The sequence below is a fragment of the Cygnus olor genome, chromosome 8 (assembly GCF_009769625.2).
Source record: "Cygnus olor isolate bCygOlo1 chromosome 8, bCygOlo1.pri.v2, whole genome shotgun sequence".
NCBI classification, from domain to species: domain Eukaryota; kingdom Metazoa; phylum Chordata; class Aves; order Anseriformes; family Anatidae; genus Cygnus; species Cygnus olor.
The window spans coordinates 4,063,337-4,085,584 of NC_049176.1; the positions used below are offsets into that span (position 1 = coordinate 4,063,337).

Below are 22,248 nucleotides of genomic sequence, written 5' to 3' on the forward strand. Positions count from 1 at the left end.
AAAAAAAAAAAAGTTGTCTACAGTTCATCAGAAGACTTTTCATTTAGAAAACAAAACTAGGTGCATATAATACATTTATTAGGTATTATATTAACATTTGTGTTTATATGTAACTTATCTACTTAATTTTTTCAACTGTTCTGAATGACATCCTCATTATAGTTCACAGGACAAATGGACTAAGTGTAAAATTCTGGCTGAACATGCTGTCCGGCTTGGAAAGGAGAGGGTGGAAGGTGTAACTCCTGCTCCATCATTTTCATGCTGTTTGTTTACTTCTTCACTGGGAACCAGTCTAAATTCCTAAGATTTAATTCAGGGCACTTCCTACTACCAGCATGCAGCTCAGCATGCAAGTGATCAACAGTATAATTCTGAGAGTTTCCATCACATCTGAACTCTAACAAAAAAAAAAAAAAAGGGGGGGGGGGAAATAATAAAATAAAGAAGGCCGTACCAGACACACAGTTCTTGGAATAAAAAATAAAGAGGTAAGCACTGTGTAAATACGCAATATATAGTTTGTTGAAAAAAAATTAACAGCTAACAAATGTTATTTTCATCTCTATACCCATATATCATGTGTAAAAACAACATCACACTAAAGAGACCCACTATTCTGAATAATAAAAATGGCTTTTCTGAGATCCCCTACAGTGGCCTTGTATGTTTTTTTATGTTTATCATTTTCCACAGAAAGCTGTCTGGTATTCAGTGTATTTCTTAACATAGTGGTACCATTTAAACAGTGTTAGGTAAATTCCTGCCAAGATTTCCACTATAAATTTCCTCATTCAGGAGCTTCAAATGCTGTCATAAAAATAAGGTTGTTGAAAATTGGCACATGTTCTAGGTCAAAACGCATTAACTTCAATCTCCCACTGTATTTCCCCATAAGGAAGGGGGTGTGTGTTAAGCTTTTATATACTTCTAATGTAATTTAATTTTTAACAAGAAGAGGGTAAAGGAATAACTTTGTTAGTACACCTCTGCATGTTCTTTCTTTAAGGAGAAAACATCATAACTGGTGGAAATGTAGAACTAGAAAAATTCAAAATTACCTCAGTATTTCCAAAATCACTTTAAACCTCTCAGAATAGCACCCTTTAACAAATTATCAAAACTGGAGAATATTTTAAAATAGGAAAACATAGTTTGGAATGCTCCTTCCTTTCAAAAGAGAAATGACAGAAACAAATGACAGAAACAAGCAAAGAAAACTCAAATTGAAAAAAAAAAAAATCAAAACTCTCCCCTATTTTCCTAGTTCTATAATATTTTACTATCTTACTTAACATAAAATATGAAATACTTGATTTCTTAGCATATAATGGCTATATATTACAAATCTGTTTGCTATAACACTCTCAACTCATTTTATTTTACGTACTCATGTGTTTCTCAGATTAATGTCTGTTCCCCTGTCAGTGGTGCTGGGCTGTCTCATTTTTCCTCTGCTCACTAATGCTTCCTTAGTTGGACACCTTACTACAAGACCTGCTGTATGTACAGAGAAATTTCCCTGTTGATTCTTTATACAAATCCCTCAGGAGTACAACTGAGTGCTTTGAGACGTCCCATACAGTCAGTCAGTCTAGGCTATGTAATCCCTTTCTCTACCACTGAGTGATTCAAAAGTGCTCTGCCCTTCCTCTTTCACCCAGTCAAATTAAAACTACATGAAGCAGAAGAATAAGTTATAAAGAATTAGCAACCAAAATACAAAAGAGGTAACTCTTTTTGACCAACCATTACAGAAGGATGTGTGGAGCCCCCATCTGTTGAGCTCAGGTCCTTGTCTTGCTGTATACTCCTGAACATACGCAGCTTTCTAAGTTGCCCATATAGACCAGTGCACAGTACACAATGTGCCAGCTAATGTAAGTAATGCAGAAACTGCTCCTGACACTGATGTCTGTTTAGTACAATATGCTAAGAGAACCCAGTCAGGGGAAGATAGCCAGTATTTTGTTGGAGCTTGCTTTGTGCTGATCTTGAATGCCATGGAATTTTGGCACTGGCTTTTGTTGGATTGTGTGCTTGCAAGAAGCACTCAGCATGCTGTTACCACTTGGCTTAGATGTCCCTAATTGCTTAAAGCTGTTCCTGATCCATTGACTGTACTTCCCAGCCCCGCCTGTCTGCCTGTCATGGGTCCACATAGAGGGAGGCCCTCAGAAGTCTCGCACAGTATACATAAAATGCTACTGGCTATTCATGTGTGATAAGTTTACTAAGGAACTGATTGATTTTATATTTGGCATCCCAAATGCTAATTTTCCTCTTTTTCTTTCAAGATCTCCTATAAAAGCACTGTTTTTCAGTTGTTTTTGCTTGTTGGTTTTCAATTTTGTCTTTGCTAATTAAATAGCTTTTTTGAGTATTTGTATGTGATGCATTGACAATGCAGATTCACAAGTCAGTGAAGAGCTTTCCTTTCAGATCAAATCAGTCATCTCAGCACGTGGAGTTCCACATAAATTATTGTGGATTTCACTATTGTGACTTAGTCATCAGGTAGTCACAGGTATTTGTTTGACAAATCTACACTCTTTCTTTTTGAGAATTTTTCACAGAATTACAACAGTCACAAACACGTTCTTTGATTTTAACCTCTTGAAGTCTTGACTTTGTGAGACTGAAACAGAATTGTAGAAAGTTCTTTGTGAAGAAATTACAAAGACTTAATATGACTATACTTTAAGACCCGGAGTCATGAATTAGTCACTTAATTATCTACCTGCACAAGTCCCAAGAACTTTAAGTGAAAATACGAATAAATGGAGTCATGGGTTAATAAAAATTTGAATAATTGACCTCTAAATTAACAGTGAGGTACCTAAACATATATCCATATGGGCATAATGTTACTCTTCTATAAAACTTGGGTGACATAAGGAATTCTCACACAAATTATAAGAGAAAGAGGGAAAACAGATGAGGAAGGAGACAGGAAAAAGGGGTAAGATTTACAAATACATTTGTGCATCCTTAAAGCAACTAGCAGTACTCTGAAAAATGTATACAGAAAAAAAAAAAGAAGCATAAAAGGCAACTGTCTGTATAGATTATTTCCATTTCCCTTCCTTCCCTATGAAATTGTCATGACCACCTTTGTTGGTTTAGCCTGCTCAAGCAATTTCATAAACTTACTCATCAAGGATTCTTCCCAGAAAAGGAAAGCTGAGGTTCTAACAAGACAAATAAGCCTGAAAGCATATATACTAGAAAAAAAAAAAAAAGTTAACCAATTCCAGTGAATTCAGTTGAGTAAATTTTTTCTCTTTAGTAGAAGTTTGATCTATTTTACCATAAAATTAATAGTAAGATGCAAAATAAAGTAATGCAGTAAACAAAGTTTCATAATCCTTATTCTCCACCAAATTTTACCAAATCCAAGCAAAATACATTGAAATAAATATAGGAAGTTAATTTTCAAAACCAATAAAAGTTACTGATTCCTTTGTGGGGATGTTATGTGAGCTTAAGATACATAACCTGCACTTACTGTAGGCAATGGGAACAGCTGGACACAAAAGCAGGGAAAGAATTAGAAATCCCTGATGTACGAGAAAAAGAGAGGCCAGAGTAGTAAGAGGAGATGTGTCAGGAGATTGGTTTGTTCCTAACGTCACAACTAATTCGGGATTACAATCTGTTATCTACAAATATGAAAAGATCTACAGATGACATTTTACAAGTCAACTCTTTGCTGACACTGCTGAGTCAGTCTTCCAGCAGAACTTGATGTCAGTGATAAGTGGGTGACAGAGATAGAGAACTTCTGGTGAGGTATCAGACAAATACACACAGCCACTTTTTCATGTTGCTATTTCTAACAATGTGCATTGTTTAATTTGCCTGGAAAAGTGCTGACAGCCTATTTAGCCCTCCAGAAGAAAAATGTGCTGCCTTACAACAATTTTTATCCTGGATAACAATTAATATAATGTTTTTTAAGCATTGTTTATTGGATATTTAATTATATTTGCATATTGGAAACAAGAAAGTTGAGATCTAGGTCTCTGCCTAAGTTGCCCGCAGGTAAAAGGAAACATTCAGGAATGTAGTTAAGTCTACCTAACATTAAACATACAAGTACCTCTTTTAACTAAAATGGGTCAATTTGGAGATTTAACATTCAGTTTGCATCGTAAATACTTTATTGAAATAGACACAAAGTTGGTGTCAAATACAACACAAAACTCAAAAAGTCAATGTGCAATTGAGTAATCTATCCCAATATGGTACAGAAATGGTTAAAATCTATGCATGTTTTAGCTCCTCTATTTTGGGAATGTGCACATAATTAAAAGCACAGTCTTTTGAACCAGTCTCAGTCTCATGGTTATATGGAATAAGCTTCCTGAGAATTATAAAATAACGTGCCCATCAGTTACACCTCGTATGCAAACACAATACAGAGAGATTACTTTTGTGGCATTACTCCAAAAGGTACTGCATCGAGTAAGCTACTCTTTTCAGAGTCCTCCAAGACTGTTAACAGGATTTAATGAGATCTGAGGAAACATTCGCTACTTTAGAGTGTCTTTGTGGCATGCCAAAGCAAATGTGAAGAACAAGACTTCAGAGCATCAAGGGTGGGAGAATATGCTCAAATTTGTTGAATGTATGCCTATTGGAGCACTGGCACATTCACTCAAATTAATTTTTCTACAACAAGGAACAGCTCAGCTAAGAATAAGTAGTATGTGGTTAATTCATCTGTTGAAAATTCTTCTGTGAATGTCAGACATTCCACAGTGACATCACAGAATAAGAAGGTTTCTGTACAGGTATTTCCAGGTTTGGTAGAAAAAACACACCTCGCTAAGTAGTTAATGCACTAGATGGGCTATCCACACTGAAAACAGTCTCCTAATATCAAACACTTCAGAACACAAAAAAAGACAAGTTGTCTAATGAAAAATGAAACGGAGACGATTTGCAGGAAAGCAATACACTGCCATGTTCTCTTCCCAATTTTACAGACTAAATTTCTCTTGTAATTATTGCTTTGGTTAGCCTCATGATAGTTATCTCTATATTTGATTCTACCTTTTCAGAACTTTTGTTAGATGCCATAGAAAAATCAGAATAAAGAAAATCTACAATTAGATACGGTGTCTGACTCTCAATGCTGTAGATCATTGAGGGTCTCAGTCATAAGGAATGTTATATCATTATAAGCAATAAATGTTAATGGCTCCTTATTATCTTAATTATGACTTAATAAATCTTATCTTTATTGTATGTTTTATTGAAGCATTAAAGAAAATTCTCTTTTCCTCTTAACTATATAATATTACTAATACTTTCTAAATATGGTATATTAGAGAAATACAACCATAAAGTAGTCCATTTATAGTCTCTTTATCAACTAAAGGTCTCTATCATTGATGAGGACCATCTCTAATATCACCTGCCAGCATTATTAAAAAAGTGAAAGTATGAAGTTTTTACAAGGCTGTAACAGCAAACAGTAACCTGTAAAGGGGAAACTGTAACCTGTGTATATGTGCCAATTTTCTTTAATTAGTCATGTGACAGTACAACTATAGACTCAAAAGAACAAAAGTCTAGACAGCCTGGATGCTATTACTATAGAACCTAGAAAAACCTGCTGCAGAATTCATTTAATCTTTCTGCAAAGATTTGAGGGATTGAGGAATTCCAGAGGCCCTTACTATAATATTCCATAACCCAGGCCCAATTCACAATATAGCTAGAGAAAGACATTTAGAGCCTGCCAGACTGAAATGCTGTAAAAGCAATATATTGTGAATGCAGAATCTTGTACAAGTCAAAGTTTCCACAGAAATCAATGTCTTCTTGATTCTTTGAAATCTTATGGTTACAGTAGCATATATTCAGTTTGGTTAAGAAATAGGTTGATATGTTCAATTATAAATTTTAACCTTCAAAACATGGCTGTTCACAGAACAAACTCTACTGAACTCTCGGCTGAGAGATTCTATCTTACTACTATGCCTGCATATACAGCATATGTATGTAACATACACATACATACAGAATACGTGACTGTTGCTTAATGCTGTACAGAAATACTCCCTCAACAGAAAAAAGATAAAGTGTGTCTAAAGACCTGTGAAGGACATCCTATTTTCTGGATGAAACACCTTCAAATCTTTTAAGTTGAAACCTCATTTACAGCTGTTCTTTAAAACTTAAATGTGTATTACACACAATATCAAATGAAGTGATAACAAATCCAATCTGTAAAATTTGCTGAAGCTGATGCAACAATCAGCTTTCATGTCTTGAAAATGAACTTGAACTTCCCTGACTCTTCTTTCAGAAGTAAGGAAGGAAAACACAGAAAACAAAATTATTTACTTTTTTTCCATCCTGCATAAGATTGGTAATACTATATTAAAAAAAAACACACACAACAACAAAAACAAAAAAACACCAAATTACCATTCTTTCAGATTAAAAAAATAAAGGAAAACAAATAAGCCAAATAATAAGCTTTTGGAAGAAATGTTGCTTTTTTTATTATGTGCTTCTGAAATGGAAACAGTTTGCTTTTTTTGTTGTTGTTTTTTGTTTGGTTTGTTTTGCTTTTTTTGTTTTGTTTTGTTTTTTTGTTTTTTCTCCTAACACTGAAAGTTGGCCAGTTCTCTCATGTTGGTAACTAGAAGGATGCTTCTAAGTATTTTTGCCTGGAAGCTATCGCAGTGTTTGTTCCATTTACATTGAATTTTTTTTTTCTTTTTTGTCTAACTGACACTAAACATTTAGTGGGCCAATAGCAATTATTAAAGGTGACACATAACCAAGGAATCACTTTGGCTATGCCTACACGAGGTAGTAGTACAGCTCAACAGGATGGCGTAAGACAGAGGATACTGATTACTCCTCATTCATACCACATGCCTTTGGGGGAGTTTTACCTTTGGCTACCTTCCCCATTCTACTTTAGTTGTGCAGCAGTTTTGGTCAGCTAGTTAAAACTCTACCTATTCTACTACTGCTGCCATCTACACAGAACATGCACACTGACAAGTGGCCTTTCTGCTCTTTTGCAATGGGGAATTACCATCCTTAGAGAAGTATGAAGTATGGTTACTCATCCGAATGGACCTATAGGATAAATCATTTTGTTATCCAAGTATTATCACTACACCTTCAAATGCTCACTCAGGTTATTAAAGGACTCTTATGTTATACGTAAGTGTATGATTTTATTTTTTCATGAGATCAGGTTAATGCCTGGCGTTAAAATCTACACTCTTTATTAATAAGGATTACCACAAGAATTTGTTATTGTAAACTGTGTGTGGTTAAAACTTTCATTGGCTTTAAATCAGAGTTACATACATCAGGTTTTGGCTTGTTATTTACAGCATAGTGCCAATACAATCATTGTATCAGTCTGACACCCAGGGAGTTTTTGAAAGAAAGTCTCTTTAGGGAAATATCTGCATAACAACTGTGTTAGTTAGTAACAAAATACCTGGTGTATTGTTCACACCAACAGTGCTAAATGAAGAGTGACAAATCCTTAAAGCTGGCAAGGAATAAAAAGATCCCTGCTTTTTGTCAACTATTTAAGCTAAAAACATATTTCAATGGACATAATTCAGAATTATTAAATTATTTTACTGGGTGCCATACACCAACTTTTTTTTTTTTTTTTTTTGGAGGGGGGGATATATTTGTATGCTACAGGTAGGTATTCTCTTTTTTACGTGAGGTACTTATGAACCATACTTCCTTGCACTATGCTTTTGAAAACATCTGACATTAATTTCAAAGTGTGTAAAAGATAGAGGTATACTCTATCAGCCATATAAAAACAAGCATTTATAAATTAGTACCACTGATAGCAGCAGACCCACTTCAGTGAGCAAGTGCTTAGCAGAGTAAGTGAAGGCCTCATAATTTGGCAATTAGTAATAATTCAGTTTCTAGAAAGCATAACAGTTATTTTAAGACACATTCACAGTTTACTCTTTGCTTCTCGAGCATTTATATGCACCTGATGCTAATCCTTGCTTATATCCTGTACCTTGTTTGTAACATCACATTGATTTCCATGTTAACTAAGCATGATGAGCACCAGGGCAACTTATAAGTTCCTCATAAAACATGCAATAACCTCACAAGATTTGGAAAATTCTTAAAAAAAATTGTTCTTGCTTTTAAAGCTAAAACATAAAGACTTTCTTAGAGCACTCTTAACAGATGCCTCTTAGCTTTAGCACCAGTAGGTTAACTTACCAAGGAATATTAAGTTTGTTTCATATACCAAGTTAGAAAACTGGCTAGTCATTTATCATGCCCTGTTAGGTCATTATTCAGTCCCTTTTCCCCTTTCAGTGGTGATCTACCTGATCTCTGGACAGCTGATATGCTTGGGATATTGAGTATACATCAATGAATGCGAATACAGCACAACTTTACATAGCACAAATAGAGAAACCACTGTACCCTGACACCAGACATGTGACTTAGTTTTGATACATAAATGTTTGATAAATATAATATGGGTGTTATTTTCTGACCTGTAGATTTTAACAAGTTTGGCTTTGAAGATCAGATCCTCAGTCTAACATCTTATATAAGACAGAGAATAAAACCACAAAAACCAGTGTGACAAAGCTAGGCAGAATAGAAAGAAGTTGTACCCTGTACTGGAGGGTTTTGCTCATGGCATTCTTAACTCTGAGATGACAAAAATGAAAAATGAAATGTTGTGTCTGTTGTGGTTTCCAGATACAGCAGGGTTCACAACACAGAACTACCAAGCAGAGCCGTGGAACCACCAGACATCACCCTGGGCTACTATTGTTATCATGAATGAGACAAATGGAGCATTTAAGACAACTAGGAGACTTGAGGAGGAAACAAAATCCAGGGAAGAGCCCCAAATGTTGGAAACTTTAGCAGCAGTGGCTAAAGGATGGATAAAGTCCTGTTGATGAAACAGGAGTGCTATCTGTGTAGAATAGAAAAAATGTGATGAGCTTAGAAAGAACTAGATTGCATTGCAAGAAGTTGGAGGATGCATATAATTAAAACTCTATATGACATAGCAGTTTGTTTAACTTTTGAGGGACATTCCAATTGCATATTTTCAACACATACTTTTCTAGGTACATATGTTCACTACTTCAATCTTTATGAATATAGTCATGTTGGCCCTACAGTAAAACAGAAAGCAGAAATCTATCCCAAAAGAATTGTAAACTGCTGGTTTAAGAGACTTTGGACTAAATCTTAACCTCCAATTACTAGAACAACCTTACAAGAACATAACTGGTTTCTCTGGGTAACAAAGCAGAAAAGGGGCACAATTATGTATGTAAGGAAATCTAATCATTGAAGGAATCTGGAAATCTACAGTGATGCAAATGGTAGAAATGTTGCTGTTCTCAGTGCTGAATGTTGAGATTCAGCCTGTAAACTGGCATTAGAGAGCTGCGCTATTTATGTTGTGAGTCCAAAGCCATCTTTCTTCTCAGTGAGTCTCAGATGGAACTGAAGGACTGATTTGTCAAGTCAGCATAGTAGATTACAATTAAAAATTTCACAGTGAATCACTGGCTTTTTTTTTTTTTTTTTTAAATCCTTGCACCTATTTTGACTTTTTTTTTGCCAAATACACATGTTGTGGCACATGGTCTCTGACCCAAGAAAGAAATACAAATGAAAATTTCAAGTAATTATCACAAGTGGAGACCAAAAATGCTTGTTCCACACTAGATCAGGCAGCTATAGAATTCATCTTCAAAGGGAAAATAATGTACCTATGACGTGCAAACTTTACTGTTGACTCCAGATAAATTAGGCTGTGAATACCAAATGTGTATCATACTGTTTGACCCATTAAGTCATCCCAGAAATTCTCCTACTCAGAAATGTTCATGTTTTGTCACATGCAGGAAAATTCAAGGAAACAATGCCAGTGTTACACTCAAAATTCTTATTTCTCCCTTGATATATATACAGCTTCTCAAGCATATACACTCCTTAAAGCCAGGATTGCATCTGTGTGTTTATAGAACACAGATGTTCTGTATATGAAGTGAACTACTAATCTATTTTCTTATTGTTCAGTTCTAATTTACCCTTGATAGTTTTGACTGTTGCATAATAATATTATAACAAACTCAATACTGTAGGTTTAGAGAAGCTTCATTATTAGCCTGCAAAAATAATCATTGACATAAGAATTCTACCCAAAAAGGCCTCATGATTGGCACTCACATACTTCCTTAGAGGCATTTTACCCTTCCTATATGTACTTCTTGGCCAGTAAACGATGGAAACATATATGTCCTGATTGCCAAAGTATGTTCCAGTTACTGGAAAGATTAATAAGTGGGATAAACAATATAAGAGATTCACATTACACAGAAAGCTTTCCAGGTCCTTCCACCCCTCTCCCAAATGCTGTTAGAATGCACAAATATCTGTAACTACTTTAGAGAGAGAGAACTAAAATAGTATCATCTCATAGTATCATACTACTCAATACTACTCAACTTTGCCAGATTAAGTCTCCTAAATACCTCAGGTATCTCAATACCAGGCAGAAAGACAATAAAATAAACTAATTCCAGATACAACATAATCTAAAGAACAGAAAAATGCATCACATTTTCCAACAAGAGAGACACTTCTTTGTTTAATTCTCTTTCATTTCAGCCTATCCTAACAGGTTCTAAAAAACAGTTTTTATGTTATATCAACTTTGCCATTCAAAGTTTATTCTAACCTGCATTAACTAATCTGCAAAACTAAATTACTCAATTCCATTTGTTCCATATTGATTTTTACCTCAAAAACTTCTTCGTCCAGAATCCTGGTTCCAAAGACAGTGATGCCATTGGTGTCCACAATGGTTTTGTCACTTCTTTCCAGGGGTTTTGTAGTTTTTTTGTTACAGTCAATGATCATTGTAACACTTTTCTTCTCCACGCTAATGGCTACTCGATGCCACCTAGTAAAACATAATTCTTCTTTAATTTCTGTTTTTAAGAGTAGGTCAAAATGTTTATTGCAGACTGTGCACCAAACAAAAGTCACAGACAACATTTTAAATGTCTCCATTTTTTCCTTCATACATGCACAAATGTACAGTGTTTTGTCCTTTGTACTAAGGAATCTGATCCAGCACCCATTGTAAGAATCCTATATTAGATGAAATTCATGCTGACATTCTCTGAAGCTTTACCCAGAGAATGTTAGTAAACTCATATTAGAGCTGTGTGCACTGTTTACATTTTATTAGACTGAATGATCTGACAGCAGATTTTTTAAATGAAATTTTGTTTTTCCAAATTACTTAAGAAAATTACTCATGCAAATAAATGTTTCACACAGAGCAGATAATTCTTTGCTATTTACATTTTACTATTTGTTCTCAGTGATTGATCACAAAAAAATTATGACATCCTTTTGCCTGTTTGAATACTTCCCATAGCTATAGAGATTTTTCAAAGATGTACAACAGTTCCAACATAGATGCATTTTCAGATACAGATACTTGGAAATGCTTGCCGATATTCCTGCAACAATAGTTCCATCTACATAAATACTCACCAAAAAAGTGAATGAAGCATTTCAGAGCACTGACAAATTTATTGCAATGGCATTTAAGATTTTACTAATTTATTTATTTGTAAACAATTTGCTAAACTGTACTCTGTCCTTTATGGTACTTCATTATAATGACAGAACATATTAATTAGTGAATCTCTCTGCTATGACAATTTAAATATCTAAGGGTAAAAACGAGACACTTTCTAATCTAACACGAGCAAAAACTGAGAGCATCTTTGATAGTTCAGGGCAAAAAGGGTAAAAGTATGCCATAGTGGTGACTGGCAAGGAAAAGGCTAGAATCAAACTATTTTAGCTGGCTTTTGTTGTCACTAAGTTTTGTCTAAATCAGAGAGACAACTTAGACAAAGAGCGGCTGTGTATCAAATGGAACACCTCAAAGCTAATGGAATCTGACTGCTAAAGAGTATCACTGAGCCAGAACTCTAATTCCATGTTTTCTCTGGAACGCGGTTAAACATTATCGTTACAAAAGCAAACTGTCCATGCATCCTCAGGCAGATTACACTGTTTACACTTTTTTAATGTATTTCATTTTGAGATAAAGATTGTTGCCCTAGAATCCTTCATAAAAGAGACGTATCAGTAGAAAATTGTCAGTCCATCTTTCGAAAGCTTGCAGAGGCTGAGAACGTGAAAACATAGCTCATTCCGTAGATATGATTGACTCCAGTTGATTTAGAAGTTGCATAGTCTCACTGAAGGAAATTGTACCAAAAGAAATTGATTTTGATTTTTTAATTTTATCAGACTCTCAATATTTTGGGTGAAATTATGAGAGCCACATCCAGGTTTCATGGTATAATTCCATCCTGTGGCAACACATGGGCTAGAAGACAATTACTTTTTTTCTTTTTTATCCTTTATTGAGTTATAAATGTATTTAATTGTTGCTGAATTTACTTGCCCTCTCTTCTCTACCAATTTGGTTATTAAACCGAAAGCTTTAATAAAATTTCATTCTGTGTATCTCTGAAAACTGTAGCAGCTCTTCTTGGACTGCAGCACAATAAATAAAAAGCCTTTGAAAGGACACGTCTCTTGAAAATCAACAATAATGGATGTGAAAAGCACTAGACTGACATTCCCAGAGAACGATTGCTTGTCTACAAAGGCAAGTTAGGGGACAAAAAATTAGCAACTGTATTTAAAATGCAGTATGTGTTGGAGAGTTATTCCCTTTAAGGAGAACGAAGTATGAATCCTTGCAGCACTTCAAATTAATTATCCATCTTATTCTTCCCCAATATCCTTACATATAGGCATCTTGAATGATCTTATTTATCCACTGTTTTGGTTAAGGAAAGGAAAAATAACGTACTGTCTTGTCAATTTATCTTCACTCTGCCTATCATTTTTAAATGAAGAAGAAGACGGTCTTTCAAGTTAGACTATTATTCCAGTCTTTTTGAAAACAGAGTTTCTTTCAATCTTGCACAGAATGAGTCTTCATATATTTAGTTTTGATGGGTTTAACTTCTATGACTATTTCCTCACTCCTGATTTACAGAAATAGCAAATAAGAAAGGTGGTTTGACTATATCTGTAGCTCTATACTCCATTTCAAGCTGGCGCTGTATTCTGCTGCAAAGATCCCCTGATTTTGTACCACAGCAGTCCAGCTAGCTAGAAATTGTTAATTATTTATTGAATTATTTACAATATCTGTTTGTAAAGACAATAATCATCTATACAGTGGTCTGTGACTTCATTTTACATCTAAAAATTTTACACTTACTTGCCATCAGCAATGTTGACTGTTCTGAAAAGAGGATAGTCTTCTGGGGCAGGTTTTCCATTTTGGTCTTCAAAGAGGAAGACTGGGGATCTACCAACTTCGACACCTACTTGCTGAATTCCTTGTTCATTGTAGACAGACAGAAGGAAGGACTGGATACCCTTTTTAGGTTTTACTGTCATTAATATTGAAAAATCTTCTGGAAAATCTCCACCTGTAAACAAAATGACACATACAGTTACAAATTCAGAAAAGATGAAACTATCCTATGAAGACTTCAATTTGTCTATAAGTGTAGAGGATCCTACATACAAACTGGTTTTTGGTTTTCCTTTATTCGACAAAGTAAACATGTACGAAATTACACTAGGAAAAATTTTGCTTTTTTTTTTTCCCTCTTTTTTGCTTTAATTCCCCAAATATATACCTTAAGGGTTCTTAAAAGCATGATTTGTAAAGCTACTGTGAATTTGTGTAGTAATGACAAAATATATGGAATAACCATGCAAGTTTCAATTTCACTATTTTTTTTTCTATTCAACTTTTTAGCAATTCTAATTTAAAAGTGTGCACTACAAATTCATTCTACAAAACAAGTATCAATTTTAGTTTACAGCAAATATTTTCCCAGGCACTTCATCTCCCTTGATAGCCACTTGGTCTATTTTTTTCCCCTCACAATATATATTTGCATCTTTCTGCAATGATATTGTGCATAACACTGAAAAAAATACATGACCAGTCTTACATACTTACCATTCTTAATTAATAGGAGCTTTAGGCATAAGCAAAGAACATTTCATTTTCATTTATTCCCTGATGCTTGCTCTTTGAAGTAGAGATTATATGTAAATCATTGTTTCAACCTTTATAACTAAAAATAAACAAAATTAGAAGTGGATACAGCTTATTTATAGAGGAAGACCTGAGGTCTGTACTCAGTATTACTCTTGTTGAATCTAGTGGTAAATCTGCATTTCATTTGGAGTGAAAGTTTATTAGGCTTAATAACAACAAATGATGTGTAAGATTGACATTCTAAGTCAGAACATACACTGGATCAGTGTAGCCTCAGCTACAATTTGACTTGCAAGAAATGAACGGATTAGAATCTAATCATAGTGATGGTAATGAATATAACTGCAACTTTGCGTGCATGAGTGGGTAGAATGTTCTTAAACATTTTAATACAATAATAGAGCAAACTTTAATACAATAATATAAATTACATTTTTGTGATGAATAAAACTATGAAAGACATCATCTTAAAGCTGATTTAGGAATTCCTTCTAATGACGGAAAAAATACAAGATTATTTCCAATACAGGTGTTGTGGGAAAAGTCTTTCAAGATTCTGCATTTCTTCCATAAAGACAAGCTCCCAATGGCATTAACTCTTTAGTTACAATATGGAAAAAAAATGCATAAAATATTAATTGCATTTTAAATTACATACTACTCTTCTAAAACTGAAAATCCCTAGTCTTACACTTATTATATTGTCTGCAGCAATGTTATTTTACATACTTTTTATGGTCTTTATAACTTTTTTGTAGAAGGTTGTTGAACACTAGTAACGTAGACCAGTTTAGGGCTTGTTTTGAGATTTTCTTTTGAAAGAATAAAAGCTCAATAAACAGGGAAAATTTCATTGACTCTGATGAGCTTTCAGTCAAGTTTTTTAATGATGATGAAGTGAAACTGCTGGCTTTACAGATTAAACTAAACTGTATGTTATGCCTTTTAATGTCAGAATAAACAGATGACAGCAAAATGAGGAAAAGAAAGAAAAGATAACTGAACAAAGGCCAAAAAATTATTTGAAAAGCACTGAATACTTGACCTGTCTGCACTGTTAATCTGAAAGATCTGTTGAAAGTGCTTACAGTGGGTGACATACATCTACTCTGGGCCTGTGCTCTTCAATCAGATAATATCCTATGAAAAAAAAAACCTAGAAGCTTTCTCAGATAGGTGACTGACAATGAGTTGTGTACCTTGGTTCAGTAGTTGCTGTTATCACTACAATGGCATAATATTTCCAAATGTCTTATCTTACACATACATTATGTGATTATAAGTAAGTTTCCTCCATACACTGTTGATTGAAGAAGTCAAAAAAATGAATGACTTTCTAACAGAAATGTGTATAAATGTTTACGTATTGCAACATATATATAGCTCTTGGACACTTCTTTGCTTTTTTAATAGCTCTTGGACACTAATGTTTCAGGATTTTTTTTATACTCTTATAATTATTTTCCTCAACAGTTTGGGTCAAATGACAAGAGTGACAGCAAAATAATGGAATAAATCTTTCTTTAACATCCAGTTAATCTTTCCCAAAATGTGATTATTTAATTTTAGAGAAATTTGAGAGAAGATGGAATCACATTACTTGATATCCTCAACTAGCCTTGTTTAGTCCCCCAAATACTCAGAAACTCTCAGGTAATTCTTAACAGATGGTAGTTCTGGGAACAATTTTGCAATGGCCAGCCACAACTCATTTCTAGCACTATAGCATTGGTCCAGAAAGTACTGCTTTTAAATGGACTACTGAAACTGAAGGAAACATGCCAAAGCCACCAAATAAACTTTCTTTCAGATAGAATCATGAAATAACAGGTAATATGACTTACAGACTAGTTCTGGCATTGGTGCAGAATTTGATGAAGAGCTTTATGATTGAAACCAATAAAAATGGCTTCATCCAGTGGATTAAGAGAACATCCTGTCATTCGTGTACAGGCCCACTTTTAGGGATAACAGAGGTGCTTTGTGGTACTGATGACAGACTACATGATGTGCTTTAGATACTGTAGCATAGGCAGTAAGATAATTCACCAAAGTAACAGCTTTCTGACAATCTTACCTGGGTACAGCTGCTTTGTTGGGGCACTGAGCTGTGCAGTTTTTGAAACTCTGTAGGCAACATCTGATCCTTTTGAATCCCTCCTGTTTGTGCAAAATCCTGCTGTTCTTGATACTCCTTCTGGCATATTGTGAAATTCTAATGCTTTCAGTACATCAACTGGTTCAGCTGACAAATAAAAACAAAAGAATTACTCATCTTGCATCTTCTCACATTTCTACAGTATGCAGAGTCTAAGAAGAAAATGAATTTCATTGCAAAAGTGTATGTGTAACCGTAAGAGTAGTTGCATAGTTGCATCCTGGTTTGATTTATTGCAGGCTACTCCTAAACCAGAATATTGTTTCAACAGGATTATTCATTTTTAAATATGTAAGAGTTCATCTCATCTAATGTAAATGCTATGGTCAAATTTTTGAATGGTTTGGCTCTTTGAAAAATCACAGTTTCCCAAATGGAGAGAAACTTGGTGATTGAATCTTAGAGCACATTCTTTTACTGAGTGACTTACAAAAAGTGTAATTGATTTAAAAAGTTAGCACAAAAGTTTCAGAAGCATTCAACTACTAGCAATCTGCTATCAGAAACTACTATTGCTAACATTAGAATATATTCTGATTACATACGACTCCTTTCTCAACAGAAGGTGATAAGGAAGAAACTAACCACTTTTCTCTTCCAGTTAGAGAAAGAAAAAGTTACCTTGTTTGCCTGCAAGAAGTGAATGGACTGAATCACAGACTGGTCCAGGTTTGGGGAATTACTTCCCTTCCACCTTCAGTAGCACCAGAAAAGGTATGTAGTTAGAAGAATCAGAGTTTATTTGACAAGCAGATATGCAGAGGCAAGATTTTTAATCAGATGTCTAAAGAAAGTATGTTAGTGGGATGGCTAATTTCTTCTAGTATTTCTCTGAATAGAGCCACTCATCAGATCTCTACTTAGGAGTTTAGTAAAAGAAAGACCTGTGCTACCTAGCTAGCCCTTAAAGAGACATGATAGTCTTTGTTTATATTCAAACCTCTGTTTTACTAACACAGTGAAGTAGAGCGTGCTACTCAGAGTCACCTTGCGCTCTGAGCAGCCTTTCATGCCATCCTACAATTCTTTGTGGTGAACAAACCTGATTCAACAAAAGTACAAAATGTAAGTAGTAGTTACTAAACATTCCAACACAAATAAATTGGATAGCCTGTATTATTTTAGCTCATAAAGGTGATTAAACATGGAACTGTGGAAAATTCAAGTTGGAAGGGACCTCATGACATCATCTAGTGCAACTTTCTATTCAAAGCAGGACTAGGACTTTTCTGCAGCTTTCATGTTGGCAAACTCATAACTACTCTATTTGGAGAGAAAGTCTTACATGACTTTTGCTTTTAAAGCTGAGTAATACATTTCAGAAATCTGACCTTTCTTCATATCTATGAAATGCACTGTTGCATTAACTATAGCCAATTTATTCTCTGCTATTATTAACTTTGTCAGTCAGCAAATATCAACTTAAGGCCCAAAATTTGTTGTGAATTTTCAATTATTTTAATGACTATTTGCAGACAACAAATAAAAATATGAAAACGTAGGCAAAGTGATAGTCTGATTACGGATACATCAGTATCTACTTTCTTGACAACTTGTACAGTTCTAGCCAGTATCGATGTGTTGGCTTTTTCCTCACTGTAGCATCTCAGAAATCATTGCACTATATGCTCTATCAATAACAAGTGAGAACAAATTTAACTTTAATTAGCCCATCTTATTCTTCTCCTGGTATTGCCAAATATGATGAAGTCCTCTTTGTGGTTAAACCTAACTGAATAACACTAAAAGTGTATTCTTTAAACACAAAATCTGAGGTTTTATTAATCTGCCTAGAATGACATAACTTCTTCTGCCTTAAAATATAATCACAAATAATACTTGTGAGCTTTTTTAATTTTTTTAATAATTCAACATCGTTTCCATGTTTCATCAGATCGTGCTATCAAATAAAAACCCCAAAGTCGAAGTTTATTACAAGCTAATACATTTTGAAAGAATGATACAGTATACACCTGCATTAACTCAGTTACTTAAAATCCATACATCCTACAAATTCAATATGTTCACACATTCTCAAAAGTAAAGTTTCAGGAGTGTGCAAATTCTGAAGCACTAGCCTTACCTCTCTGTTAAGTATTGTCTGAAAAATTGTAAAGGATATAATGTATTCTCTGTAGGTATACCACACAATTCTGAAGTTCCTACCATGCTGAAGAAATTGCCACATGGTTTTCCAGTAACTGTGGCTATTTTTGCAGTATCTATAATAATTTGAACCAGTAAAGTAATGTAGAACCAGTCACAGGAAATATCAGTAAAAATTCCAAGTCGCTGTATAAGTCAACCCTGGTACATTCCTTTTTTCCTTTGCTCTTTCTGTAATTTGTACCAGATTCTTTTTCTTCACTTTTTTTTTTTTTTTTTTTTTAAGAATAATGGCTGTTCCTTGCCTGGCTGACTGGAAGGGTATTCACCCTTGAACGCGACTATTCATTACTCCACACTAGTTCTAGTTCTGCTGCTAAAAAGTCTTCCAGTCAAGAAACAGAATAATAATAGAATAGAGCAATCTTCAAACCACAAATTCCAAATAACAAAAATGAACATTTGTTAACAGTCTGTAGGTGACATTTATTTCCACAAACTGCGAGTCAAGAAATATGAATAGCAAAAGCACGAGTCAGTTCACCATCATTTCTAAATAGAATAGACAAGGCATACGAAGTTAAACAAAAAAGATAATCAGTCTATCTCCAATAATAACCTACACAACAGGATTTCTAAGTTTGTGCTCCTTCCTCCTAAGTGTTTTTGCATCATTCTTGTGTGTGCCATTATTTAACCTCGGCTTGAGGCTCATCAGATTAGGGTACAACCAGCCCCATATTTCAGGTGGGAGGCTGCAGGCCTGGAAGTCTCCTCACAGCTGTCATTGCCACTGGAAGCAGGGTCTCAGTGTTGAAGCCCTCTGCCCCTACTCTCTTCCTGTGCCAAGCTGCCATATATTTGGGCTTCTTCAGACACATCCTCTTTCCTAGGAGAAATTTTGATGGTGAATTTCAGTTTTTTTTCCTGAAACTATGGCAACCTAGCTGGTACAGCCCTGACCAGGCTGGCGTGACATTAGTCTCAAGATTCATGATAAGCCCATAGTGCATGTTCAGATCATCTGCACAGTGCTTCTACAGAAAGCACCAGACACAGCTGCTCTTAATATGCCCCAAAGCTCACACACATATAGGAATCCAGTCAGAAATAAAGAGGTCTTGGAAAACAGCAGAGCTTAGATCCTACCATTTAGAGGCAACCTGCCTGAAGTATAAAGGAGGATGAGAAACCTTCACACAGCCAACAACTGGCCTGTTTAGAAGACCAGGGTAGAGAGATAGGAAGACAACTCACACAGTCAAGAAGAACATAGGCTAGAAGCTCTCAAGTGAGACTGGGAGTTCTCTCTGCCAGTTTCTGTAGGTTCTGCAGTGCTCAGCGTCACTGTAACCTGGGAGCTTCAGCTCTTCCTGTGAACCGCCTCTTCTTGAGCATTCTTCTCCCACACAGTTTATTGGAATGGTAAGAAACAGCCAGAAACAGCACCAACACTAAGGCCATGCAATTTGCCTGTTTGCATGATGCACAAATTAGGGTTAGAGTTTGTATTTATAAGGGGCACCATTAATTTAACCTAGATATTGACAGATATAGGGCCTCTCACATGAACTTCCTCATGGTGCACAACACAGCTTGCCTAAATGATTTTACTCCCTAGTCTAATGTCCCTGGATAGTTTTTCCAGAATAGAAGTAAAGAAAACTGAAAATTTATGATATATGATGTAATACTTTTTCATCCTTCTATTTTGTACTAAGATTTGAGATAGCAAAGAAATAACCCACAGATAAACATTATTTAGAAAGCTCTGTTCACCAGTCTTTGGACTGCAGTTAATTCTCCCTGTGAAACTTAGACATCAGTTTTGTAAAATGGACTGTGCATGCCATGGTAAATTTTCCAAAATACAAAATCCAGACCCTGAAAGTCATTCTCTTCATGCAGGTGTTTATGGCCACACTGAACTGATGCCTGAAGCCCGCCTCCCTGAGGCACGCCAACCAACCCCCCAGAATCAGACTGAAATCAAAAAGCGAGCTTCTGCTCTGCTCTGTTTCCACTGATGGAGAACCAACTGCAAGAGATCATTTTTCTCATTAAATATCATAGTACAAATCTCCACAGCTTACGCTTTTGATTCAAAAAACAAAGTTCAAAGAGAGATGTGCAGCTTTCACTGCCACTAACAGACTATGCAGTAGTAGCCAGAGAAAAAGAGTTTAAAAGTGCCTGAGATTTCTGGAATGACAAAGGAGAATACTTTAAAAAAATCACATTCTTAGAAGGCAGAAGCATGTGAGATAGGATCCTGAGTGTACGAGCATCTTTCAGTATGCCAACTATGCCAAACTGTTAATCAGATAGCTCCAGCATAAGTTCTTGCTTTTCAAAAAATAAAGGTGCAAAAAAAAAAAAAAAAGTACAAAAGCACAAGAAAAAATGAGTTGTGTAATACCTCATGACCTGAAATAACTTGCAACTTGCAATATTTGAATTTGTAGAGCCAAATTCTGGTCTCATTACTGTGATGTGACCTAAGTATTTCTATTCACTCAATGAAGTTTTCATTTATAATGGTATGGATGAGAACCTTTGATCTCACATATTTCATATTAAATATAAAACACTAGCCATATTTAATCATCCTTTGCTCCCCTCCCCATCCCTCACCCACAAGGTTCCTATTTTTACCTCCTATGGAAGAAAAACACAGCAAGACAAAGCTAGATTGATAGAAACATAAGAACTTCTAAGATAACTTAGATGGTACCAAAATATGTGTAAGAGCATTTTAAGTAAGAAGAAGAAAAATTCACCGCTGCCAGCATCTCTCCACTGGAAATCAAAAGGAAAACAGTAAATAATACCAAGAGCACAGTAATTTTATTCTGATCTGGTTCTGCCAAATGAATAAGGAATATCCAGAAATTAATGAAGGTAAGTAGTTATAAACTGAATCCTAGATCACACTTTTACACTGCAAGGTCAGGACAGATTTTCAAGGTGAATTACATGAGGAAAACCTCATGTGTTTTCCGTGCTTTTGGAGAGAAGGAAAATGCACATAAAACCTCACTTCCAGTTTTGGTTAGCATTTTCAAGCCTAGACTTCCTATACATACAATGACACATTTATTTTAAAGCCTATGGCAGAGCATTATCTTCAATGTTTTAATAATAAAAATATAGCATTATAGACTGAAAAGAGTGCTTGTAAAAATCTAGACTACATTTTGATCATATATTCACAGTTTAAAATATGGTTTTCATTTCATTCCATTCCACAACCTCTAAATGGAAATAAAATCTCCAATAAATCATCCCTATTAATCTTAGCTGGTATGTATTAAATAACATGGCTCTCCCTTTCTTTTGGTGGAAACTGCTTGCTGAGGAGGTTCCCGGATAATAATAATACAGATTATGACATTAGGGGAACAAAGGACTGAGAGGCTGTACATCAATGCAGACTGAACTCCTTTGGATACACATTCTGTGTTGATTATGTTTATTCAAGATGTCACATCAAGCCTCCTTCTGTAAGGGATGACCTTAGTTTTCAGCATAAATGCTTAGCACGTCCACAGCTCGCTATGATACCGATTCCTGTAGGTGACCACATAAGCCTAGGTAAAAGGATACACGTTGCAAAACAGGGACAAGTTGTATCAGTCAAGAGAACTTGCCTTGGATGGCCAAGTCTGGTTCATAATGCTTGGATTTTTAAACTCAAGGACAGGTCGTAATGAGTGGTGTTTAATCATATCTTCTTAGTGTATAAAGTATGTATCCACTCTGTAATGAGATCATGGTGATAGGCAATAAAATTTCTTGGGTTTGCTCCAGCAGCCACCATTCAAATTCTGCATTATTATGAAACCCCTCTGAC

General features: G+C 35.1%; 1 protein-coding gene across 10 annotated transcripts in view; it reads right to left on the reverse strand.

Moving 5' to 3' along the window:
* COL11A1 (collagen type XI alpha 1 chain) overlaps nucleotides 1-22,248 on the reverse strand; it is a 235,611-nt gene that overhangs the window by 203,054 nt on the left and 10,309 nt on the right. For all 10 annotated transcript variants that reach the window (XR_005822183.1, XR_005822184.1, XR_005822185.1 and 7 more), the window contains exons 2-4: nucleotides 16,209-16,376; nucleotides 13,334-13,547; nucleotides 10,810-10,972 (exon numbers count right to left, since the gene is read on the reverse strand). Coding sequence is in view for 3 of the 10 variants with exons in the window: in XM_040565891.1 (XP_040421825.1) it covers nucleotides 10,810-10,972; nucleotides 13,334-13,547; nucleotides 16,209-16,376 (545 nt within the window). In the remaining 7 variants the exon portion in view is untranslated. The remainder of the gene's footprint in view (nucleotides 1-10,809; nucleotides 10,973-13,333; nucleotides 13,548-16,208; nucleotides 16,377-22,248) is intronic.